The sequence below is a fragment of the Pipistrellus kuhlii genome, unplaced genomic scaffold (genome assembly GCF_014108245.1).
Source record: "Pipistrellus kuhlii isolate mPipKuh1 unplaced genomic scaffold, mPipKuh1.p scaffold_m20_p_4, whole genome shotgun sequence".
Taxonomy (NCBI): domain Eukaryota; kingdom Metazoa; phylum Chordata; class Mammalia; order Chiroptera; family Vespertilionidae; genus Pipistrellus; species Pipistrellus kuhlii.
In genome coordinates this window covers 85,335,617-85,361,845 of record NW_023425540.1, presented here as the reverse complement: position 1 = coordinate 85,361,845, position 26,229 = coordinate 85,335,617, and the positions used below count along the sequence as shown (strand labels likewise).

Here is a 26,229-nt window from a genome sequence, read left to right as displayed (position 1 = left end):
CTACTGTTCCTCCTGTCACAGAGGAGGTCAGCAAGCCCAGGCCTCCCCGCGGTGGAAATGGACGGTGGACTCGACCCCGAGCTCTCCGCCTCCAGCTACTTACCGCTGGCCGGCTGGACCTCACCCACACAGAAGGAGAGCAGTGGGAGGGCTCTTACCAGGCTGAGGTTCAAAGTCTTTCAAGTTTACTTCGTACTCATCTTCATTAATGTATTGGTGCCGGCCCATCATCACAATGGCAAATTTAAACTACAAGACAAAAATGAACACTCCTCCATGAACTGGGACGCCTCCGCGGAGTCTGGGCCGCTCTCCCAGGACGCCTCCAGCATGCCGCTCGCCGGGTACTCGTCCAGCACGCGCGTACCTTCTCAAACTCCTTCTCCTGGATGTCTAGCAGGCTCTGGATCCGCTTCATGACTTCTCTGAAATGCTCGCCCTGTGGACAGGAGAGGACACTGACCATGTGCCTATGTGCACCGTGACAGGGCTCACGGCCCACGGGGACGCCACCAAAGCCATGGTCTGCCCACAAAGGCAGGAAGCCAGAGTCACAACACTAATCAAAAAGGGGGGGGGGGGACCCCCCACGCACGAGGCTTCGCGTCTTGATGTGCAATGCTCAGCCCGTCAGCTGTAAAGCTCACCTGGTGTATCCTCAGCAAAAAAGGGATTCCAAACGTCCCGAACACCTCCTTGTGGAAATGTGCCACTGTGATCAGCATCTCATTTTCCTTATCTATGTCTACCTGGTCCAAAGGTATTTCCTGGGGACACAGTTAAACACAGGGAGCAGAGTAAAGCACCTGGTGCAGACAACACACTTTAATTCTGACCTGCTCCTGCGATGAGGTAGGTAGGTCACTATTTTTGCCAAAATGCCATGTTTGGGGCTTGCTAGAATGGTAAGAATTCAGAATCAGAAAACACCCAAGTTTTTTAAGGAAAATTATGGGTTTTTCCAATTACTGTGGGAATTGAGCAACCCTAGAAACCAACAGGGACCCAGATTTGGGACAGATTCATCTGGTGGCCCATATTTAAAATTAATGTTTACGTACAAAGACTATATATGATTCTACTTATATGAGGCACCTAGGGTAGTCAAATTCAGAGAGTGGGGTGGTGGTTGCCAGGGACTGGCAGAGGGAGATGTAAGTGGGTATGGAGTTTTACCGAGGGAAGATGGGGATTGTGGCAATGAGTGGTGGTGACGAGTGCTCAACAGTGTGGATGGACTTAATGCCACTGAAATGTACATTTTTAATGGTACAGAGTACGTTACGGAGGTTTTACCACAGTAAGACAATCGGACATGCGGCTGATAGCTGCCCCACCCACCAAGGACCCAGAACTCTCCCTGGTGCCAGGAACAGGGCAGTTACCTCTATTCGAAACGTTCTACTCGTTGCAGGAGATAAACATTCTAATAGCTCGTCTTCTTGGTGCACACCAATAATTTTGTAGCTTACAATTTCTAGCAGCCTGTACAAACAGGATGGGGGAAAAGATATAAATTCATGGTAAACACAGACAAATTGTTTTCTTATTATAAAGCTATCAAGATTTGCTTGTCTTCTTTCATTTTCAAAGGTTGGAGCTGTCGAAAGCAGCACTCTGGAGCGTGCGATTTAAGGGGAGTGACCTCAGGCCTCGGTGAGGCTGAGTCCCTGGAGCTAATGCATCTCCCTCTAAACCCACTCGAGGCAGGGCTGGAGAAGCTGTGCTCACCGAGCCTTTGGAGGACAAGGGGCTCCAAATATTAATATTAGAGAAAAACAAGCTGGGAGCCAATAGCCACAAGGGCAGTTTTGCGCTGACTGTGAGGTGACATAAGAAGAGCGCCCAGCCCTGTCCAGTTTGGCTCAGTGGTTGGCACTCGGATCAAAGGACGCATGCAGAAGACAACCAATTGATTCGTCTCTCCCAAATTAATGTTTCTTTCTCTTTCTCTCCCCCTCTCTCTCTCTTCTGAACCCTCCCCCTCCACTTTCTCAAAAAATATCAATGAAAAAAGCGCCCAGCTTTCTGAAATAAAAAGTGGTCATCATATCTGCAGCTACTGTCCAGACTGAACGTTGCCCAATTTCACAAATGCAAGCCCAGCAGCTTTTCCAGTTTCAGGCTATTGACATCGCATCCTTCCTCTGCTTGGCTTTCCCATCTGAAGCACACATTTTTACTCTAGGTAGTTAATGTCAGGAGACTGGAAGGGGAGGAGGGGGAAATGGCTTCACTGTGAAATATTTAAAAACTGCTGTGAAAACCGGCTGAGAGGTGAGTCTGGCAACAGGCCAGGGCTCTGGCTGGCTGTGTCCCCAGCACACTGCAGGTCTGGGACTGCTCCCCACTCCTCCCGCCACAACTGCTCCAGAAATACTTGCCTAAGTTTCCCTGATGCCTTCTCCCCGAGATCTACAGCCTTTTTACATTCTTCTAGCAGGTCCCGGACACACCCGTGCTTGTCTGGATATAGTGTTATTTCCTAAGAAATGACAAGATGAAATACACGCTTTAAAGAAAACATAAAGGATCTGCTACAGCAAACCAATTTTGCTTGAAGAAAGAAAACACAGCAACAGATGTCCCCAGCTGTCGCTAGCTCCCCAGGACTCTCTCTTACATTCCCACCATGAGGGCCCCTAGTGTGAGACCTCACCCAGACCATCTGCCTAAACCTGGGGCCCACCAAGTACTGAGGGGACTTTAAGAAGTGTCACTTTTGCCCTGTGATAGAGCATTGGTCCATGGACTGAAGGGTCCTGGGTTTGCTTCCCACAAGCCTATGTAAGATACAGGCTTCATCCGTGGCCTTGTCCAGGCATACGCAGGAAGCAACCAATCAATGTGTCTCTCACATCAACATTTCTCTCTCTTTCTCTCTCTCTACATAACCCTCAACTCTCTCTAAAAATCAATAGAAAAATATCCACAAGTGAAGGTTAACAACAAAAATGTCACTTTCTGGTTATCTGAAAACAATATATACTTAAAAACATATATATTGATTTCAGAGAAGAAGGAAGAGAGAGAGAGAGAGAAACATCAATGTGAGTCATTGATTGGCTGCCTCCTGCACAACTCCACTGGGGATGGAGCCCATAACCCAGGCATGTGCCCTTGACCGGAATTTAACCTGGGACCTTTCAGTCCTCAGGCTGATGCTTTATCCACTGAGCCAAAACAAGTAGGGCTGAAAACTATATACTTTTATTAACCAATGTTACCCCAATGAGTCCAATTAAAAAACAAAACAAAAATGCCACTATGAAGTGAAAAGTTTGCCATTTCCAGAAAAGCTTCTCAGGAAACGACCCCCTGAAAGATCACCTACAAGCCTTTCGGGTTCCAGCGCAGTGAGAAAGAAGCTGATTAACGCAGGCCATGACCAGCAGGAGGCTTTCAAGTTAAGCCTGACTAATCAACTGCATATACGTGTGAATGTCTGTGGCATGTAGCTCAGCTCAACTCTTTCCTCAAAACTGGCCAAGAAAGGTAAAAAAATACTCAGAGCCCCAGCAGTCGAACTTCCTAAACCACCTAAAGTGTGGCTGGACATGCCTTCTGTATGCAACAAGCACACGCCATTGGAGCGGCCCACAGTCAGTGTCAGCTCACTTGCAGGCCGGCTGCCCACACTGTTGCCCAATTTCACAAATGAATTTCATGACGGGGTTCGGGGAAAATACTGCTCTGGCCAAGCAGCAGCGCATCAATTTAAGACGTCCAAATTGGTAAAAAAAAAAAAAAAAAAAAAAAGGCAGTCCTGGAGGGTCGGGCGGATGACATTGCTATTCGTCCCCCAGGGCTAAGAGGTGGTGGCAGGAGGACACAAACAGGTTCTCTACCTCTGGACCCAGAGGCCGCTAAAACACTATCACTCCTCTTGCTTTCTTTTGTTTTAGTTCTCAAGGTCTAAAGAGACAGAAACCATAGACAAGCTCCAATAAAATTAAAGATTTATCCCATAAAAAAGCTTACCTCTTCCCTAAATTGGCTGTTTAACCATATACACTTAAAACTTCGCCTGTTTTCAAAGTCTGTGATTTTCATCTTCAGCTATGAAGGAAAGAGAGAGACCCTTTAGATGTGCTTCCACAAAAACCCAAGGCTTCTCCTTATGACCCGCGGGCACATTAATTTGGACTCATACCTGCTGATAGTAAAGTTTCTTAGGTTGTCTAGGCTTGAAGAATTGTAGAAGATCTCTTAAAGTACCTTCATAATTATGTCTAAGAGGATTACCTGGGCCATCCCTATAACTACACAAGAAAACAGCATATAAATAAATGACTTGTTTATTCGCCTAAAACAAGTATCTATGACTGAGCAGAAAAGCAAACCACTAGCTTTGCACCTGGACTTGCAATTGGGACCTGGCACAGGGTTCCACTGCGTGTTCCTACATCCCGAGCCCTCTGCCCCGCTGGCCGCCACCCCCAAGTGCTCCCTGCAGTGGTGGCACACACAGCGCACAGAGGTCTGACTGGGACGGACCCAGCTGGATACATTTTGGGGGGGTGGGCAGGGGGTGTTTATTGATGATGGATCTAACTTGACTTGAGGTGAGGCTGCCAATTACTTTGACATCTTGGAGTAGTGTGGTCAAGATATGAGGGGTGACAATTCTATATCTGAAACTAAGCAAGAAATGGCATGTCAGGTGATGTGCCCAGCTACTTATTAAAATTAGTTCTGATATGTCTGGATGAACTATGAAAAGCATGCAGCAAGGACCAAACACGGTGGGTGCACATGTAGCTCACCCTTGAGATTTGAAGAACTGGAGCAGCATTGGGTCGGTGTTGAGCCTCTGTGCAACTGTCTTTGCAACCTGGGGGGGGAAGAAGCCAGACATCAGAACGCCCAAGGTGCACACTGCGGCAATGAACTAAATTTGCTCATAAGCTTCATCTTTACGTTAATGAGGCGCCTCGGGACCTTCAACCAATGTGGGATGAGCAGCCCTCATGTCAGTGCCCTAGGAATTTACTACCTAACAGGAATAAGGCACAGTACAGTGAGCGTAACATAGCTGATAAAGATAAAACTTTTGGAGGCTTTTTCACTTTTAAGGTGAATAGATTTTTAAATTTCCTGATGGCTTCCCACTTGGCATGTTCTAGCTGAAGCAATGGACTCCCATCACCTCCAAAAGCACACTGCGCCAGGTAGAGAGGGTTTCGAGGGAGCAGAGTGCAGATGGACGTGGTAGCTGAGGAGGAGGAGGCTGAGCTAAGAATGGCTCTGGCCCCATAGCCATCCTGGCACCAGCCACTTTAGTTAGGCATTTCCTCGGACCAGCAGGACTAACCCTTCCTCCTGAACCAAATACTGCAGCTTCATCAGCAAGCCTTTTTTTGTTTTGTTTTAAGAACGTGGTCTTTCTGGTGCAAAATGTGAAGAAAGAAGAGCCTTTGTCAAATACCTGAAAATAATTCATTCTATTTGATAACGTGACCACAAATCCAGGATCATTAGGGATTGTCTTATCACAGAAAATGACATCAACACGGTGATAGAGGTCTCTGAAATATTCTTTTGCGGTGGGTAATTCACTGTTATCATTCTCAGGGTCATCCCTGGAAGGAGAAAAAACAACAGTTTGTAGACTGAATCAAAGCCCAGGCCAGAGGCCATCATCTCTCACACACAGTGACATTAGCAGGCATGGACGGAAGCTCAGGGTCCTATTTAGGGCGCTGGGGGGGGGGGGTCTGCCAGTGGCCTTCCTAAGCAGGGACAATAGGGAAAGGCCACCACGTACATAAGGTGTGCCTGAGCTAGCACAGTGCTGCTTTCCGTCCTGATCGCAATACAAACACCGGAGCCTTTTCTCCAGGGACAGGGGGAAGGGCTGCCTGCTTGCTGACCAGTAGCTGGCAGGAGGCACTTTCAAGCCAAGGCAGCAGGACACGATCAAAGTGGCCTGCCCACAACCTATGCCAGGGCCACCTCACCAGACTCTTTAACAGCAAGAAGGAGGCAACACCGGGCTGCTTTCAGACTAAAACCTCAGACCTGCTGGTTTTACATGCAGGTTTAAATCAATGACCTACGTAGCCGCATTCTAAGAAATGCCCCGTTTAAGGAAAGAAATACAATCTTGCTATTTCAGACTTTTGCAGCTGTGCTAACAGTGCTCCTGCTCACTGTAGACATTCTTAAGAAATCAGAGCATTGATGAAAACGCTCACCACCTAATTCCAAGACCCAGACACAGGCAGCACCTGTCAGCATTGTGAGGCGTTTCAAACAGCACCTGACTCGGGGTCTCAACACAATCTTGTCAGTGTTACAGGACTTGGAGAAAAAGGTCCTGCTACCAGCACAAAGTGATCAAATCCTTCAAAAAGTACCTACTTCTGAAACACTATAATATCACCATCCATTAGCTCATCCAGGGCTTTATCAAGAGACACGTCATAGTCCTGAATTCTCTCTGTTAAATTCGGTTTAACTTCCTAGAGTAAAAGAAATGAAACAGTTACCATGTAACGTTTGTCTAATGTTTAATATGGCCATACACTGTATTTTCTCTACACCCGTTCTATCAGCTATGTATTTTTAGTATGTTAAAAAGCTAACAGGAAATATTAACATCCATAAAGATATAACAATCACGGATGGATCCTCAATTGGTAAAAAAAAAAAAAAAAAAAAAAACACAAATCTACAAATGTGATTCCAAACTCAAGGTCACCTCAACAGTAGACATTACCCATAATAAATACAGGGATAATCAACAAGCAAAAAAATCCCTCTCCTATCTGCTAGCAATACACTGATTATAGAGAAATAAACTATCCAAACCTCATAGAGGATAAGGCTAGTATCTTGGATAAATCCTGCTCTCTCACACATAACCGGGAGTAAGTCACCTAGGAGAGAGAGACAAAAGAACGCAAAGCTGTAATACACCACAACTGCAGCAGAATCAAGGCAGAGGTGAGCGCATCAGCACTTACGTATTTTACAGGATATTGGCGTGTAGATGTGCCCACAGTAGTTCAAGCTCCGTGTTTTGGGATCATACATCTTCAAAAATAACATCACATCATCTACAAGGTTCATAACAGGTTTTGTTAGGGTATCACACTCAGTACACTGACCAGCAGCTGGCAATATTTGTTTGGTGGGCACAGTGATGGTGAACTTGGTGAGGCACTGCAATGACAGCTTGCTGCACCCGAAATCATGTCAGACAGGCCTGTGGCTGCTCCCTCCCTCAGAGCATCAAACCCCAGGGGAACACTCCATGTGACGCAGTGAAAATGGAATTGGGGCAGTGAGCTTAGAAATCCTAGTTTCAAGATCTGGTACTAACTAGATGGTTGGGTGCTGTCATGGGTAGGGTTGTATGACTTAGCTACACTAGAGAGGTGACCACTTATAGCAATAAAAACAATCTTATAGCAAAATCTGATCCACCTGCTTTGTATATAAAGTAGTGCAGCCACACTGCTAGACATCCTCTGTGGCCACGTTCCTGCTACAGTGTGGCCCACAAGGCAAGAAACCATTTGGCCCACAAGGCAAGAAACACAGTTGACCCTTAACAACCTGGGAGTTAGGGAAACCCCCAAGCACTTATAAATCCATATGTAATTTCTGACTTTCCAAAAATATAACTATTAATAGTCTCCTGTTGACTGGAAGTCTGACAGATGACCTAAACCGCTGATTAGCACATATTTTGTGTGTGCATTAGGAGCCCAGTGTGCAAAATCATGTGGCCCACCACCCACTTGCCGGCCTGTCTACACAGAGCTCCAGTGCGTCTGGCCCAGCCCACAAACCCCCTGGCCTTCTCTGGCCGCTTCAAGCACCACCCTCAGTCCTTCAAGTCGCCTCGGGCTGGGCGCCTTCTCTGGGCGCCTCCCCGCTTCCACCCCGTCTCCAGAGCAACTTGGCGGCTCTGCCCCATCATGGCACCAAAGGAGAGCATTGAAGCCTTCTGCCTGCTGTGCTGTGCTCCTTCCCCTGGCAGGTGGGCCGCGGGCCACTCAGAGTGCCAGCGGTGGGTGGCGAAGTGGGCTCTCACCCCCTTCCTCCCTGGCACGGGATGGTCCCGCCTCCTCCAGGCACCTCCCGCTTCTGTCATCTCTGGTGCAATGCCCCAGCTAATATGCTAATGGTCTGGTCGTTACCCGTTCACAGTGTCCTGACCATTAGCAAATTAGCTCTTTATTACTGTAAATTACATGCTGTATTCTCCCAATAAAGTAAGCTCGAGAAAGATTAAGGAAATCACGAGGAAAATACATACTGTACTTTAAGAAAAAAATCCACAGTGTAAGTAGGCCAATGCAGCTCAAGCCCATGCTATGTCTGGCCCTTGAGAGAGGCTGCAATGCCTGCTCTGTGTGCTCTGCTGGTATATAAAGAGCAATGTGATCAGCAAACATGGGGCCACGAGTAAGGAACACGATGCCTCAACACTGGGTCCCCTCCTGTGCTCCCGGACACTATAGCCCATGGCCAGTCTTACTTGACTTCATCAGGAAGCCTTGACCAACGGGTTCAATGAGCATTTTTGGAATTACTAAGATTTTTTTGCAAGGGAGTAACAAGGCAATATTTGTTTGGTGGGCACTTACGATCTTTATCAAACTTGGGTAACGTTGTTCCAGTAGCAGCCAGCTCGGGATCAACTGTTTCCAGGAATATTGTCCAAGGGTTTTCATTATCACTGAGTTCAATCATCTATTTCCAAAAGAGATGACAATTTTAGAAAACTGTAATGCGGAGTGAGAGTGAAAAACTATACTCATGTACTGAAAACACATATCCAACTGGACCACAAGGAGGCATGCTGCAGCCCCAGCAGTGGAGCACGCTGAGGCGTGCAGCTGTCAACAACACTCACTGTTTTATTGCCATCGGCCTCATTATCTAACATCGCTGGTCGTTTGGTTCCATTGCTCCTCGCTTGCATGGGCCATAATCGAATTTGATCTTGTGGAAATCCCTGGAGAAAATTTAAAAGAAAACAAAATTTAAAAGAAAAAATTTCTGTATCACTGTAATCATTCTATGACTTTAAGAAAAATAATCACAAATCTCCCTGCTTTCAGATCACTAGTATTCCAAGACTCAAGTGCCCATTTTACAAAAGGAAAAACAAACAAACAAACAAAACACAGGAAGGAGTACAAAAGAGAAGATTCGAGTTCACATTCAGTTTTCCTTTAGTGCTGATTCAGTTGAGAGATTAGGTCACAGGGCAGACACAGGCACCACCCAGAAGGAAATGAGTACAGGTCAGTTACCTCTCTTCTCAGGCAGCCTAGACACAGCACCTACCCCAAAAGGTACTGTCTTGTCCAGGTATAAATAAGAAGGGTGGAGCGTGGAAGTCAAAATAAACCATCAGCAGAGCAGCCGGCACTCACCATGGTCTGCGAGAGGTTCTGGACAAACTCAGAAAGTGAAGAGTTTTTCAGTACTTTGAACACAGTGTACTTGACTTTTTCTTCATCATACATATCATTTCCTTGGTGGCCACAAAACTGGTCCTCTGCAACTATCTGAAAATATGCACAAACAAATAGAACTGACATACAAAATACAGTGAGACCATGCTGATCAAGAACAAGTTCAAATAGTCCTGGTGGGATGGCTCAGCTGGTTGGAGCATTGTCCTAGGCACCATAGGTCATGGGTTCGAGTCCTAGTCAGGGCATGTACCTAAGTTTCAAGTTCCATCCCAGTTGGGGTGCATAGGAGAGGCAAGCCATTGATGTTCCTCTCTCTCTCTCTTCCTCACTCTAAAAAGTCAATAAACACAACATAGGATGAGGATTTTTTTAAAAAACAAACGAACAGTAAGTTCAAATAGTAAATTGCTGAATACAACTAGTCTTGCTTCTTAAGACCCAAGGAGAAAAGTTTCAAAATGACTATGACTAAGAATGAAATCAAGGTATGTATTTAGAAAAGACAAAAGCCTACATCTTCATGCCGCCATTCTTAACTCATCTGAAAGCATTAGCTAGAAATCAATCTATATGGTTATCACCAAGTAATATAAAGATATGCTATGCCCAGCAGGTGCCTCTCGGTTGAGTGTCATCCTATGCACCAAAAGGTTGCCAGTTGGATTCCTGGTCATGGTACATGTCGAGTTGTGGGCTTAATCCCCAGTAGGAGGCATGGGGCAGGCAGTCAATTGAGCTCTCTCTCTCATCGATATTTCTCTCTCTCTCCCTCTCCCTTCCTCTCTAAAAAATCAATAGCAACCCGTTACCAAAAAAAAAAAAAGAGGGTGAAACACCACAGACATGACTCATGGAGTGACTACAAAACTCCCCACAGTGCAGAGTATGAAACGCCACTCTACTCACTCAGCTTGGACTCCCTGATATAAACCAACATGTACGCGTCCGTGCAGTCCCGGACGGAGAGGTCGTCGTCGTGGCCCCCATGCACCTTTCCCAGGTAGGTAATCACAACTGAGCCATGAACCAGGACCACCTGGAACTCACCTCCCTGCTGGCCCTCTCCTGCCCTCTCCTTATGTATGAGGCTTTCCATGGCCTGGCATGCCACTGACCCACACCCCATCTGGGCTGTACTCATCTCCCGAAGGGAGCCCTCCCTTCTCACACATCCTTCCATCGAGGCCTTCTCCCCTCTAACCCCTTTCTACACGTTTTATAAATACTCTAAGGTACTGGTGATCTGCGGTGGCCCAAGTACTTCTCATATCTATGTCTATACCCTGAACTGAATTGTATATTCCAGATGGTCAGGAAACTGGCCTACACAGTCACTCAGCCAATAACATTCAAGGACTGCCCGGAGCAACCCCTGATCTGTCAGCAATAAGCCCAGGTCCATGCAGTCCTCGAAGCAGTGCGGCTCTCAGCAGCCTCCTCCCCACCGAGGCCCCAGAGGCTGAGGCTGACCTGCACTTGCATGTAGAGATGGGCTTCCTGCCGCTCCTTCCTCTTCTGGGCTTCGATCCTTTTCTCTTCTTGTAATCGTTCCACCAGCTGCTGAGGAATGTCATTGTCGGTGACAGCTTGCAACACCTCACCTGCAGGACAAATGCATCTTCATTCACCTCTGCCAGGTTCTCCTTTCCCCTTCTTAGAAGGTCCCATTTTACATCATCACTGCTATAGCAATCTAGTAAAGGGAAATGACTGGGTGTCGCGAGTCCACATCACAGCCCACAAGCCCAACTCTCCTGCCTCTAGATGTTGTAAACAAGGCAGACTAATAAGAGCATGGGTTTGCACAGGAGACACAGCTAAGGTCCCTGTAACACGGCCTGAAACACCACAGCAATGACTCATGGAGCGACTACAAAACTCCCCACAGTGCAGAGTATGAAAGGCCACTCTACTCACTCAGCTTGGACTCCCTGATATAAACCAACATGTACGCATTCGTGCAGTGCCGGACGGAGAGGTCGTCGTCGTGGCCCCCATAATTGTGCTCGATTGCTTCTTCTTTCGTACACCTCGACACCACATCATCGTCAAATTTACACCACTGGACAGGAGAGCAACGAGACATCAGCAGAGAGATAGTGCTCCGAGCACACAAGCTCTCACGTGGGGTTTTCCTAGAACAGATCATCTATACGACATACTAGAGGCCCAGCACACAAATTCGTGCACAGATGGGGCCCCTCAGCCTGGCTGGCTGTGGGAGCACACTGACCACCAGCAGGGGCAGCTCCTGTGTTGAGTATCTGCTCCCTGGTGGGCAGTGCACATCATAGCAACCGTTCATTTGTTCAACCCGTCGTGTCAATTAGGCTTTTATATATAGACTATAGGCCTGATACACAAAATTTGTGCAAGGGGCTCGGCCCTTGCAGCCCTCACTTTGTCTGGAAGATCATCTGGAAGGATGTTTGGCTGTCTGGTGTAATTAGCATATTATACTCTTATTATTATAGATAATCATAGCAAGGGCCTGACTTAAAAAAAAAAATAAAAAATAAAAAAAAGCAATGTACGAAGCTATGTCCCAGTCTCCTCATCATGGGTTAAGTAATTTTAAATGGTACTCAGCCTCGCGGTTAAAGATGCTATGAGGGTTCCCTCAGCATGGGCCAGGCAGGCTCCATCTTTGCCATCCTCGTAGGCCCTATGCTGCTGGACACAGACCCTGAGGGAATGCACCCCTTGGGGAAGATTATGTATGAGATCCATATGAACCAAGAAAGACAGAGCATTGCACAGTGTGGACAATGGGGCATGTGGAATACCATGCAATCAATGCTGCCTCCCCTGCCCGGATAGCAGAGAACTATTCTGTTATTCCTGCATGGGAAATAAGTGCCTCGTTTTAGCTGTAAAGGAATTCTGTGAGTTCCAACATTCAATACTAACATAGATACAAACATAAAGTATAATCACTAATTTACTATTGAGCTTTAGAGTACCAGTAATTAATACATATCAGAACATACAGATCAATCAGAGGCCAAGAAGGCTCGTTTGCTAGCAGACATCAGGAGGAATAGGAAAAGGCTGGGCTGGCATCAGAGTTAAGTCCCCTATAGGCAATCACACCCAACTCCACCCTCCTCCCCAAACCCGCCCTGCCCCGCCCAGCACTTACTTTCCCATCCCCTTTGGGGTTTAGATAAACCACGTAATGTCCACCATGATTATCTCCACTGTGAACCAGGACTGCATGAAGAATATAATTTGCAGGGTCCTTAGGATCTGTTTTTTGCAAAAATTCATCAAGTGGTAACTGTTCAGGGAATTCAAACCTATTAAAAAAACATTTTTAAAGAAATCCAGGTTTCATTTACATGTAAAACATTTCTCCCTTAGGCTTTACTTATTGCTAGACCTTCTAATTTATTTGGAAAGGGAAGTAAGAATATGACTAGGGAGGACCTATGACCTGCTTCTGAGGCAGCTCCTACTCATCAGAACAAAGTATAATAATTGCTTATATGTCAACACAATATCTGAAGCTAGACATGAGAAAAATGGCTATAAAGCACTGAGATATCTGACAGAATGTTAAATGAAAGGGTACAACACAACAGTGAGTCCTGTGATAAATGTACACAGTGACTTTTCTAGGATGGAAATAATTCTGTGCTTGTGTTAATGAGTGATTCTGACAGTGCAAGACTGGGACCACTAAGGCTGAGAAATGTGGGTAAATCAAAGCTGGAGGAGGTCATGTAAAAAAGAATCCCACCCTATGACTTTTAAAAACACCCTGGACTCTACTTACCGTATTTTTCGGACCATAAGACGCACTTTTCCCCCCCAGAAGTGGGGGGAAAAAGTCCCTGCGTCTTATGGTCCAAATATAGCCTACACATATATATATACTTTAAAAAAAATTTTTTTTACTTGCCCGGCTCTGTGTGGTCTCTGTGTGCTTGCCCGGCTCTAAAATGGTTCTAAATGGTTCTAAATGCTGCTGTTTACTTTACAGGGTTGATTACATGTGTTTATGACTGTGATGTTGGGTTTTAATGCACATAAAATATTTTAGGACACTATTTGTTTCAGAATCTTTTTTTCTTCATTTCCCTTCTCTAAAAACTGGTGCGTCTTATGGTCTGGAGCGTCTTATGGTCCGAAAAATACGGTATTTTCAAATTATTGGCTCCATAAGCTTTTAAATTAAATGGTAATTGGGAGTGCTGTCAGAGGCAGGAAGGAAGTGAGCTGGGCAGCTGGGGCCCGAGCCAGAGCATGCACACTGACCCTAACAGGGCAGTGTCTGAGCCACGGGAATTCTGACTCAGTGTCACCAAATATTTTGAATTCCTAAAAGATGCCAGAAATATGGACTTTTATATGAAGTCATATGATTTCCAATAAAAATAGGAACAGAACCAAGGTAAGGACTCAACAAAACACACCAGCTGGTTGGATTTAGTCTGCAGACTGACTGCCAGTCTGTGGAGTCTGGTGGAGACAATTTCTTATATTCTCCACAGAAAAGAACAAGGGATAACCAGGAGAGCAAAGACCCAGCTGGTGGCAAGCAATCTGACTGTTACATACATTTCCCTCTCGAGTCTGAAGGTTGGCTGACCAACCTGGAATGAGGCACACACACACACCTAATGTCAGGATTCCTGAAAGTTGTACCACATTCTACAAATGGCCGAAACCGGTTTGGCTCAGTGGTAGAGTGTCGGTCTCTGGACTGAAGGGTCCTGGGTTCGATTCCGATCAAGGGCATGTACCTTGGTTGCGGGCACATTCCCGGTGGGGGGTGTGCAGGAGGCAGCTGGTCGATGTCTCTCTCTCATCGACGTTTCTAGCTCTCTATCTCTCTCCCTTCCTCTCTGTAAAAAACCAATAAAATATATTTTAAAAATGTGTATTTAAAAAAAACACAAAAAACAAAATGAACACCAACTGAGATATTACAATGTATCAGGGATTCCGGTTTAAACAAACCAACACTGCATTTGGTACTGCAGAGTCTGCGGAGTGGGGAGCACCCTCCTCACAGACGCCAACCTGCCACGTTGCAGAGTGGCTAGGGCTCTTTAAGCGGGAGATACACAAGAGCAGCTCCAATTTTAAGCAAAAGTATTCCTTTAAAACGATTGTTGGGCACCTAGGTAGAAGGGAAACCTAGATACAGGGATGAGACCAAAATACTTATACAGACTTTAAAAAAAAAAAAAAAAAAAAAAAAAAGCACCGAGATTAACACCCACCCCCCCCTCCAAAAAAATATCCAGTGACGATTAACTCACAACTCCTCATCCCACTTAGATTACCTATCATTGATCTTGATGTTTTGGTCCGTCTGAGGGTCATACATAAATCTCATCAGTTGTAGGTGTAACACTGGTGGCAATGTTAGAAACTTCACACCTTTCTCTGCTTCCTGAACATTGAAAAAGAAATGCAAATTTAGTTCAAAGCTACTTGTTTCTTGAAGCTATGAAAACAAAAGTATCTGAGCAAGACTGGAACTTGCTGGGGGACTTATGATAGGGAGCAGCGATGTGTAGGTATCCATCTAGGGTGCCATTAAAATATTTAGACCCAGCCCTGGTCGGTGTTCTCAGTGGTTAGAGTGTCGGCCTATGCACCAAAGGGTCATGATTTTGATTCCCAATCAAGGACAGATACATGGGTTGCAGGCTCAATCCCTAACTTCAGTCAGGGTTAAGTGCAAAGAGACAACCAATGGCAGTGCCTTTCTCACAACCATATTTCTCAGTCTTCCTCCTTCCCTCCACTCTCTCTCTAAAAATTCTTGGAAAAAGTATCCTCAGGCAATGATTAACAAAAGCAAACAAAAAATATTTAAATCTATATTTATTTCGTGTGAGAGTTCCCTAAGGGTGATATTCTATCTTGATATCCAGCAATAAGGGAATAGTTGAGTAAATTAAGATCTGGTCACTTTCTGACATATTTTATGGTCATTAAACACTATGAAAAAACGACGAGGTGGAAAAGCCTAAGAGCAACAGCAATACCGCAAGCAAAGGAATGCTGGAAGATCTGGACAGAGCAGCACAGGAAGCGGTTATGGCGGGGGCTCTGTGAGCAGAGTCCTTGCCCCGGGCACTCATCTTACTGTGGAGCAAACGCACAGCACTTACTGCTCAACCTACCTCTGAAGAACATTCCAAGTCAGTGCCAGCAACATGGCCTCTCCCTGCTGCTGCCTGCGCTAGCCACCCCCAGCTCCCAGACTTGGCTCCTCCAGGGCCTGTGCCTGCACGGCTCTCTCGCCTCTCCCATCTCTGCTCCACCTCAGCCAATGCTTTTTCCTTCACAAAAGTAAGCCTTTGCCAACTCAACCACTTCCAGGCCACCTGTGACCCTCATCAAGTTGACTTCCAACCCAGACTTTCCCTCAGCACTTGAAAGTCCACCCAAAGGACAGGGAGCTGTGACAGGCAGGCTACTTGGCAATGCTCTGTGATGTGCATGTGTATTTAAGGGGACAGGGCATCTGGAAGGAGAAACAAATCCCAGGAACCTACTTGCACATAAAGGAATGGCATGGTTTCAATATGATCTGTAATAATAGGATCCCCGGAAACTGTCACCACCAGTAATGGGAGAAACGGAACAACAAACGGGTGAACTGGAAGTCTTCAAACAAGGCACAGAGCCTCGGGTGTGCTGGGTGACAGCCCTACCTCTGGTAACAAACTGCTCCCTCTGACAGCCCTGCTGCCACCTTCACTACCCCTTCCCGTTCAATCCCACCAGCCGCACAGTCGGAGCTCACTAATATGTACTGTCCAGGTTAAGAAATGAAATATTTTGTGTTCTAAATACCAGCAGCATATGGAAAGTTACGAGGAAATTGTTAGTTCACAATTAGGAGAAAGGGAGAAGCTGCACAGACACTGTACAAACGTCCACGTTACCTGCAGGCCGTGCTCCCCGGCATCATACTTGTTGTCGCCGTCTAGTTGTTCTACAGCCACATAATCCACAAAGGATTCAAATACTTAAAGAGAGAAAGGAGACAGTCAGCCGACATGATCAGTGAATTTCTGTTACAACAAAGCCAACGCCATACACTGAGGAACGCCAGGGAAGGGAACGTAACTGTGAGCAGCACCTCTCCACCCCAAACAGCAGCTAGACCTGCCATGGCGCCTTCACTGACCCAGCAAAGGCATGGATGCTAAGGACATGGTTTCCTAAGTTCTTACCAAAATAACAAGGAGTCAGTGTTCTAAGATTTTAACAAAAGCAAGTAACAAATTGTGACCTATACACTTACTATAAAGCTACAATCATTAAGAGCATGTAGAAAGTGAGGAGGAATGGGGGGGGGGGGCAGGGGGTGAGTGGGGAGAGGGTAGTGAAGGGCACACACTTTCAGATATAACAAGAGTAAGGTCTGAGGATCTAGTGTAAAACACAGTGCCTATAGTTGTTAAAACCATATTGTACCATTGAAATGTGCTGAGAGTAGAACTTGTGTTCTCTGCAAAAGAAATACAAGAATGAAACATGTGAGGTGACGGATGTGTTCACTAATCAGATACAAGTAATCCCTCACAAGGCATATCCATGTCAAATACGATGTGCACTTTAAATATTGTATAAGTGTCCGTTAAACTGCATTGCAGAGCAATGAGGAGAACATGATGTGACCATTTGACAACCATGTGGAGGGGGTGCGGGGTGGAGATCAACCTTAACATGCAAAAAGAACTATTTCAGGTGGGTTGTAGATAAACAGAAAAGATAGAACAATAACAGTTAAGAGAAGATCTTAGGATATCAGGCAGATGTTCTTAGGACACAAAAAGCAAAGACTAACAGACTGGCGATCACTTAAGTTATAAAATTCTGTTACTCAAAAAGAGTGAAAAGTTGAGCCCCACTCGGGGGGTGACCCCACCCAGAACTGGCATGCAGCCGGGAAGACTTCCTGCGCTACTGGTACCAGGAGCCAGGCCTCTTCTCCTGCTGCGTCAGTAAAACCCTGGGCTGCGTGGAAAACACACAGCCCACACCCTGGACGGCAGCGGTGCGGAGTGGTGACTTGTGAGAGAGCCCGCAAGTATCCCAACTGCACGTCCTTTCCAGGGGAAACTCACACAGGCCTGAGGGGCCAGGGCCGCTCAGACATGTAGGACAGGGAGCCCCAGAAAAGACACTGTGGAGGAAGAGCGTGCCAGTGCCGCACACGGGGTCCTGGAGCCTTCCGTAAGTGCAGGTCACGGCAGAGGGAGGAGATTTTCTGGGCCAGGACGCACCACTGCACCCACGGGGGCAAAGGCCCCAGAGCTCACACCAGCCTGAGACTGGTCTGTGTTCCCTCCTGCCACAGAAGCAAGCTCCTACGACTTCAGGCTGAAACCCAGAAAGGTGTTGCCTCTGTTGTGAGGACAAATTAGCCTTGAACTAAAAACTAGTATGCTCCCACCAGACAAAGTTTAAAAGCAAAACTTGAAAAAAAAACAAACAAAAAAACAAAAACACAACTTAATTGTGCCCCAGAACAAAGGATAAGCATATGCAATACCCAGCAAAATCACCATGGCTGGGATCCAATGAAAGATTACCAGGCATACCACAAAACACAGCCATGAAGATGACAAAGGTGATTCAACAGAAATCACACAGGTGATAATAACAATGTCCTTGGCTGCAAGTTTTATTAACTGTACCCCACTGTGTTCAGAAAGATAGCCATATTACTAATAGGTACTGGAAAAGTATCTCATGATCGTTAATGTGACCTAAAACCCAGAGCACCATTCTCCCACCAAAACATTCAATCTGGTAAGTGACAGCTCCCACACATATTGCTAGGGTGGGGGTGAAATGGATAAACTCTTTTGGGAAACTTGCTGGCTTCATCTATTAAGTGAACATATGTGTACCCTGTGAGTCAGCAATCCCACTCAACGTAAATGTCAATATATATACGTGCCCCGGAGACAGAAATAAGCATGGTTAAGGAGCTTATGTCTAACAGCTTCACATTGAAAACAGCCCAGACATCTATCAAGAAAAGATGGTTTCAAAACGCTTGTAATACATTTCCAAAGTGGAATGCTGTAAGCTAATGAAAATGACCAAATTATTGCCACTCACAACAGAGGTGAATTGCACAGAAATAATGCTGAGCAAAGTGAGAAAGGCACTACATCCTACATAAATATTTACCACATGCAAATACAACTTATAACAGGATGTTAGGAACTCAAGTAATGGTTTCCCCTGAGGAGGCGGCAGCGATGGGAAGGGCCTGGCAGGGCTGTGAGTGTTCACGGGGTGAGCTGTGCACTCAGCGTTCGTGCACGTGGCGGTCTGTGCTATAGTTCAATGACAAGCACCTCTGTAAGGAAGCACTAAACCACAACAGAAATTACCAGACAGGCAGCGGGACACTGCGTGCATACAACTTACTGTTTTTCTTTCCTTTTATGCTCAGCTGGATGTCATAATAATCTTCTCTCCTATCAGATCGATAGTCCACCTCTTTACACTGGATATAGGACTACAGAGGAAGGGGACATGACATTATTAATCAGAACACTGTTAGCATTTTAAAGTATTTTAAAATTATTCTTGAAGATAGAGAGCCACATACCACCATTTTGCCTCTGAATAATTTAGGTATGGTGCCTTCTACACACGTGCCTTTCATCTTATTTTCCACGTTATCAAGCAACTGGAAGAGAAAGTTTGGGCTTTAGGAAAATGTTATGTTTAATAAATATTCACTAATTTTGACTAGGAAATGTCAATGGTCAAAGAAATTCTAGACTATAAATATTATGATCTTTGGCATGCAATTATCAAAAACATATTCTTTCGTGGTTGGATATTTACAAAAATATCTACATGCAATAGTTGAGATTAACTCTCTATACAGCCTTTGGAATGAATTAGTAATCTGTAGTGCCTTTAGAAGCATTTTTTTATATTCATTTTACCTCTGGGGAAAAGCATGTAATTGAGCACTAAACTTAACTCGTATTGGTCCACACCAAGAGATTAATGAGGTTGAGCCTGTCAACAGGATTGACTGGTTTGTCCATGGATATTTAATGAACTGGATTCAACCCAGCTAGTGCTGCAAAAAAGAAAACACACCTTGCCCAGCCAATCACCTTGAATAGCCATGTCATGTTGTATGTTTGTGTGTCTTTCATCACAACTGGAAGAATGGGATTTGCTAGTGGCTAGAGCTGGTTTGGGGGAGAATCACCCACACAGAGCTCTGCCTCAGCCAGAATGTCTGTGCAAAGGAGGGGCTGGACGCTGCAAGGCAGTAACAGTCACCCTTCTGAAGAGCAGCAGGGCAGTCAGGGCGGTCACGTAGCCAACCTGTGATTTCTCTTCTAACAACTCATGTACAATAGATACTCCAGGCTAACACATTAAACATATGCTACCTACTATTTAATTTGAATTTCCCCTCATACTTCCCTTTCAAATAACTTATTTTCATCCTTTTTGGATTTTTAACTAGATAGATACTGGTATTTCCTTCTGGTCTAATTTTGGTCCTGAACAAAGATGGGTATATCTGAATTATAGTGACATGAGGCAGGTCTGTCTGAGGTTTTACTTGAAAACAGCTGCAGACACAGTAGTATATAATGATAGCTTAATACTTACCACTCGACAGAGCTCTTGAACATCATGTTGCATGAAGCTATCTAAAGTTTCCCACCTTGGAAAGAGAAAACGGACATTTATATTGAAACTTTGAAATTTCAAATAAGAATAAATTAACAAGCAGCTTGGGTTTTAAAAACTACACAGTAAAATAATTGGCCACTATTCTCAAATTCATTTTCTGAGAAGATTATTTGGGGGTGGGGTGGGGTAATAATTAAAAGATAAACTAAATTTTATCGGGACACCCAAATGTTCACAACTTTATCTTGTCCTAAACAACTTACTACGAGAGGTCATGTTTGCAAGTAAGTACACGTTCGCTTAAAAACTATACATGTCCTTTTCCTGACAGGTAAAGCTTTAGGTCGTGACTTATTCCTCAAGCCCCATTTTCTAAAGCCAAGCGCCTATTTTCCAAAGAAGTCAAATACTAAAATGCAATGATAAAAACACTCTGACATAATTAAATGCCAACACTCTGCTCCCTTTCTTCTAGCAACTCACTCATCCATAAGACAAGCTGCAGAATGGAAAGGCCGATTTGAATACCTACCCAAATGACTTTGTTAGCTTTTTGGTTCCTACGGGCTTATCGCTGTGTTGCAGTTCGTAGAACACCCGCTGCAATGCTAAAGGGACACTTTTGGAGGAATCATCACCCTCTGTTGGCATCATGTACACGGCCTAAAACAAGTCATAAAAGTGAAATTTGATGTGAAAGTATACTTACTTTCTGATATCACAATGGCTACGGTAGTTTAATAAGGCTTTTAATTATCCCCTAAATAGGCCAGAAAGTGTGTTTTTTAAATCACAAAAGTCTTTAAAAACAAACTAGAAAAAAACAAGACAAAAAAATTTTAATTACCATCCAAAAGAGAACCATACTTATGTCATACTTCTCGGAGCAACCTTTTAAAACTTAACATTACTTGTAAACAAAGGATTTGATGAAACAAATGCTACTGAAACTACCCATAGTCAGCTATCCCCATGATAAAACCCTTCCGTGGTAATGAACTAGAAGAACAGTGCGAACATAAGAGAGAGCCAGCAGGCCAGCCGTGGTGCCCCCACAACCAGGAGTCCATGTTGCCTGCACAGCTCCATGCTGCTCACGACACTCCTACGTTAGATTCAAAGGAGATTTGTTCTGGCTTAACTATCCTTACAAAAATAAGTTTTACCTATATTAGATGAAAATTGTATGTCACAGCCAGTAGTTTTCTAACTGAAGAATTTTTATAAAGAAGTTTTCAAATGATGTTCATGGCTTTCCAATTTAAAACAAACCCGTATTACTTCTAGCTCAAAGTCAGAATTATTAGCTGTAGAGAACTTCTGATCACCCCAGTTAGCTTTGAAAGTGTCCAAACACCGAGGAATAAAAATACGCACAAGCATCAAACAGGGGCTCTTTCTGAAGACAGAACTGTGGTACGGGAAGAGGTAAGACAAAGGCCGGCAAAAGAATTTCGATGTGCTTTAACACTTGAGAGAAAAGGGTGGGTGGAGGTTGGGGAGAGAAATACCATCCATTTACCTTTCGTAGTTGATTTGTGAAAAATAAAGTCTGCAGCAGGCTGTTCATGTAACAAGTCGCTCCCTGATTCTTTAAACCGACATAGCCCGTGTGCTTCTTTGAATCCCACCTACAAGATCAGTTTGAGGTTGAGGGAAAACTGCACAGGACACCCCCTTGCTTCTGCAATGTGTGTGGAGCGATTCAACTAGATGGTGGCCAACATTTCACTTCCCACCATTCTGACACAGGAATGAAGGCCAAGCACCCCTCCAAGGTACTAACTCATCAACTAGGCCCGTGACATGGAGGACACCAAGGCCACGAGTTCTTATCACAGGGTTCCCTTCAATGGTCACTGACTGTCCGCCCAAGTGTGTGTGGACCTGAGCTAATTCAATCTCAGTGTTCAAGAAGCAGCTTAAAACACTGTCTGCTGATAGTAGCATTGCCATCATTTACCAAGATCAACACTCCAGACACAGCTTCAATTCTACATACTTCTATCGAACTGACCCCCCCTGTGGCTCTATGACATTCACATTAGGTCACGTGTAGTCAGCAAGAAGTGGAAATAACTGAGACCCCAATCCCCCTTTCTGTAATCATATACACAGGAAAAATAAGCTTGTATACTGGCAAGTTCTGATGCAGACTTTTAAACATCTATAGCTTTTTCTTAGTCTTTTCTTTTGGTGGTTGGTTAGAAGATAGATTTTTTTTCTCTCAGTTAATAGTCCACCCCACCCCACCCCACCCCCGCCAAAACAAAAAGCTGAAGAGGATACCACCTGAAAGCAGAACAATCCCCCACCTCCATCTCCACCTGTGTGTGTGTGTGTATGTGTGTGTCTGTGTACAGTACAAAGACATACATGTGACCACCACTAAGTGTGACCAATCCTAGAGGAGATATTTATTATGGGGTCAAATGTCAACAGTACTTTTGAATTCCAGGGGTTAGTTCATGGCCTTGCAAACACACTCAGGTGAGTCAAAATGGCCTGGTTAAAATTTGCACGTGTGTAAAAGTAATTTTTAATACAAGAATCATAAATTATAGACTGTTATTTTAAGAACTATAACCATAAAGGTGATAATGGTTGAATAAGTTTTGACAAGTGTGGCTAAGCCAACTAATGTTTTGATTGGTAAGGCTGAAAACCCCAATCTACTTTTTAAAACAAGAGACATAGGGATAAGTGTTTTTAAATGAAGGGGGTGGGAAGGAGATGAAAAAAAATTAATTAGCAACACCTTGTTTCAGCCCCCACTTGGTATCAGAATACAGCATGTGTGTTTTGAAAAGGCTACTCAAAAAAAGCCTAATTTCTCCGGTACCAGTCCAATTAACATAAAACTAATTAATGTTATTTGCTTTTTTAAAAACTCCCAGCGCCACCCCCAGGCCACATTAGCCAGGACCTGGACTAAGTAACAGCTCCTTCAGGGCCACTCCACTGTTCTCTGTCCCATTCCATGGGGTCAACCAATGGTGCACTCTTGCCAAGAAGAGGGCCATATGAAACAAAATATCACAAGCAAGACACAGGAATCTGTCTGTCATTAACTTCTTCCTGGACAAAGTATTATTATTTTGCTTTGGGCCTTAAGAAGTATGTTGGGCCCAGTTGATGTGGCTCAGTGGTTGAGTGTCCACCTAAGAACCAGGAGGTCACAGTTTGATTCCCCATCAGGGTTGAGGGCTCAATACCAATCCCCAATGAAGGACAGGTAGGAAGCAACCAATCAATGATTCTCTCATCATTAAAACATCATGAATGTCTCTCTCTCTCTCTCTCTCTCTCTCTCTCTCTCCCTTTCCTCTTCCTTCCTCTTTGAAATATATTTTTATTTTAAAAGTGTTTGTCTTTAGGACCAGTTTGGCTCAGTGGATAGAGCGTCGGCCTGGGGACTGAAAGGTCCTGGGTTCGATTCCGGTCAAGGGCATGTACCTTGGTTGCGGGCGCATCCCCAGTAGAGGGTGTGCAAGAGGCAGCTGATCGATGATTCTCTCTCATCGATGTTTCTAACTCTCTATCCCTCTCTCCTCCTCTCTGTGAAAAATCAATAAAATATATTAAAAAAAAAAAAAAGTGTTTGTCTTCTATAACATGATCCCAATTTTTCATCTCAGTCTTCAGTTCTACTCTTCACACTTTCCTGATAACTCTGCCCAATCCCAAACTTTCCTGCTGGAGTCTTCACTCACGTCATTCTCCCTATTCCCAAATTCCAGTGTCCCTCCTCATCACCCCGTCACCCAATCCATTCTTTAAGGCCAACACTTCCTCTTGGACACACACCTTCCTGGATGAGTGACAGAAGCCTCCTAGCAGGCCCTCCTCTAAGCTCAGTGGCACCCCACTCACTACTTCACTGCTCAGTGGGCCGTACCGTGCCCCCTTCAGCACATGCTGATGCTCCCAAATCTGTACATCCCTGACCTCTTCAAAATAAAAGAGCCGCTCCTGCTATAGCTATTTACACACTGGTCTTACTCCTTTACCAGACCAGCATGTACATTCTCTGAGGACAGAAACCCAAGGCGGTCTTGTTGACCCTAAATTATATTCTTAGACATAAGGAAACTGCTCTATAAATCTACCAAACAAAGCAGGGAAATGAAGCTGCATACTTGTCTGTGTTCCATGAGTGCAGATGGGGCAGCACAGAGAGGGTGCTTATCTGTGGAATACATGCATCTCCGAAAGTATGCGAATGTTGCCCTCACTACAGCACAAAACATTTCTTAATAGCACCCAATTAAAGAAAAACTTACGCAACTCCATGGGGAGCATCCGCTTGTACAAAGACTTCAAAAGTCACTTTGTCATCATCTATAAATCCTTTCTCAGGATCAGTCACTTCCTATAAAAAAAATTTTAAAAATAAGATCACACAAATGCTCCCTTCATTCCAGCAAAGAAATTATCCCAGTGTCCTGTGCTTAATAAATTAAAGTGCTACTTTTTCAAGCATCCCAATTATGCTTCCTGTTGTAGTTCTTGGTTTATTTTAGGCAGTGTTCTTTGATCAAGAGGAGGAATCCCACAGGCAATGGAGGTGCGATGCCAGAGCGCAGAAATTAAAGGATCAGCCTCTGCTCATCAAAGCAGGGATGGAGGTTCCAGAGAAACCATGATAGGAGTATTTCCACGTCTGCAAAAAGCACCCACCATGAACTGACTTAAGAATTTAGGAAGCTACCTACAACAACCTGCACCATGTCTAACTCAGGAAAGGACCCAAACTGGTATTATTTCTTTTAAAGCAAATGTACCTATCAGAAAAGCTATTAACTAACTTATCAATTTTGACCAAATGTTGAAATTTGAGTCCTGCTGGCTGCTAAAAGCTTAGCTAAGAAACAAAACCACATATAGATACCTGGCCAACTTACTCTAAAATAAATAGGAAGCCTTGAAAAATAGAAGATTTAGGGTAACACGGAATGATGCTTAGGTTATTCAGGCTAAACACACTGTTACTTACACTCCAGGCCATAAAATTGGAAAATCCCCAATCATTTTCTTTATGGAAGAACAAATGACTAATTCGACGACTGAATGACTTCTCGTCATCTCTGTAATTTATTATCTTCAGCACCGCTTGTGCGTGACAAGACCACGACCTGTTTTAAAAAAATAATAATAATCTAAGATTTAGGTAATGTATTTCATTGATGTTTACATTTTTAAAAACACAGCACACAAAAATTCCCATACTTATTTTCTCTTTTGGAGCGGTTGGGAAGGACAAAAAAATAATTTACCTTTAACGGAGAAAAAAGCTGAAAGGGTTTGGGGTGCTTCTATGTACTGATAGGTTTTATTAATTTATTAATTTTTCAAAAGTTTACTTCAAGTTTCTTATAGGTATATTTATAAAATACATGTTTAGATTTTCTAAGAGACTACAGCTTTGGGGTCAGATTACAGTTCTATTGATGTTCTTTGAAAAGAACAGGAAAAGCCCTAGCTGGTTTGGCTCAGTGAATAGTGTTGGCCTGTGGACTGAAGGGTTCCAGGTTTGATTCCGTTCAGGGCACATGCCTAGATTGTGGGCTCAATCTCCAGTGGGGGGCATGCAGGAGGCAGCCAATCAAGGATTCTCTCTCATCATTAATGTTCCTATCTCTCTCTCCCTTCCTCTCTGAAATCCATAAAAATGCATTTAAAAGAAAAGAATAGGAACAAAATGGTTCTACTAATAAAGGTGTCATCACTTCTAAGCATCACTCTGCCCCTGGTGGCTCATAGGTGCTGTGGCTGTCAAGTTCTCAAGAGTACTTTCCACAGGGCTGCACCAGGGGCTCCTGAGAAACTCTAAACATGGGTACACCAAATCACAACCAAGAAACATGACAATAGATGCTGTCAGTCACATTTTGGGCAGAACACAAAGGGCTTTTGGATCCATGCTTAAAAATAAAAAAAGACACCAGCAGGTGTGACTCAGTAGTTGAACAAGGACCCATAAGCCAAGAGGTGTCTGGTTCAATTCCCAGTCAGGGCACATGCACAGGTTGCGGACTCCGTCCCCAGTAGGGAGAGTGCAGGAGGCAGCAAATCAATGTTTCTATCTCTTCATCTCTCCCCCTTCATCTCTCTGAAGAAATTCAATAAA

The 26,229-nt window shown here is 44.5% G+C and overlaps 1 protein-coding gene and 1 long non-coding RNA gene across 8 annotated transcripts in view; one reads left to right on the top strand and one right to left on the bottom strand.

Annotated features, from left to right (window-relative positions):
• USP7 (ubiquitin specific peptidase 7) overlaps positions 1-26,229 on the bottom strand; it is a 69,153-nt gene that overhangs the window by 1,572 nt on the left and 41,352 nt on the right. For 4 of the 7 annotated variants that reach the window (XM_036409114.2, XM_036409116.1, XM_045571296.1 and 1 more), the window contains 27 exons: positions 25,096-25,234; positions 24,383-24,471; positions 21,622-21,730; positions 20,632-20,762; positions 20,076-20,130; positions 19,042-19,122; positions 18,858-18,948; positions 16,352-16,434; positions 14,735-14,844; positions 12,583-12,739; positions 11,358-11,502; positions 10,911-11,041; positions 9,396-9,530; positions 8,870-8,971; positions 8,601-8,706; positions 6,969-7,061; positions 6,814-6,881; positions 6,364-6,464; positions 5,429-5,582; positions 4,767-4,834; positions 4,154-4,262; positions 3,982-4,059; positions 2,385-2,485; positions 1,386-1,485; positions 648-767; positions 368-439; positions 159-249 (listed from right to left, as the gene is read on the bottom strand). In XM_036409114.2, coding sequence (XP_036265007.1) covers positions 159-249; positions 368-439; positions 648-767; positions 1,386-1,485; positions 2,385-2,485; positions 3,982-4,059; positions 4,154-4,262; positions 4,767-4,834; positions 5,429-5,582; positions 6,364-6,464; positions 6,814-6,881; positions 6,969-7,061; positions 8,601-8,706; positions 8,870-8,971; positions 9,396-9,530; positions 10,911-11,041; positions 11,358-11,502; positions 12,583-12,739; positions 14,735-14,844; positions 16,352-16,434; positions 18,858-18,948; positions 19,042-19,122; positions 20,076-20,130; positions 20,632-20,762; positions 21,622-21,730; positions 24,383-24,471; positions 25,096-25,234 — 2,819 coding nt within the window. Of the gene's footprint in view, positions 1-158; positions 250-367; positions 440-647; positions 768-1,385; positions 1,486-2,012; positions 2,207-2,379; positions 2,513-3,981; positions 4,060-4,153; positions 4,263-4,766; positions 4,835-5,428; positions 5,583-6,363; positions 6,465-6,813; positions 6,882-6,968; positions 7,062-8,600; positions 8,707-8,869; positions 8,972-9,395; positions 9,531-10,910; positions 11,042-11,357; positions 11,503-12,582; positions 12,740-14,734; positions 14,845-16,351; positions 16,435-18,857; positions 18,949-19,041; positions 19,123-20,075; positions 20,131-20,631; positions 20,763-21,621; positions 21,731-24,382; positions 24,472-25,095; positions 25,235-26,229 lie in introns of those variants that run through there. The other 3 variants (XM_036409118.2, XM_036409119.2, XM_036409121.2) reach the window with 3 other exon arrangements.
• Positions 2,464-23,526, top strand: LOC118702777. The gene is made up of 3 exons (XR_004982843.2): positions 2,464-2,729; positions 7,712-7,720; positions 23,483-23,526. It is a non-coding gene; the product is annotated as an uncharacterized LOC118702777 (long non-coding RNA).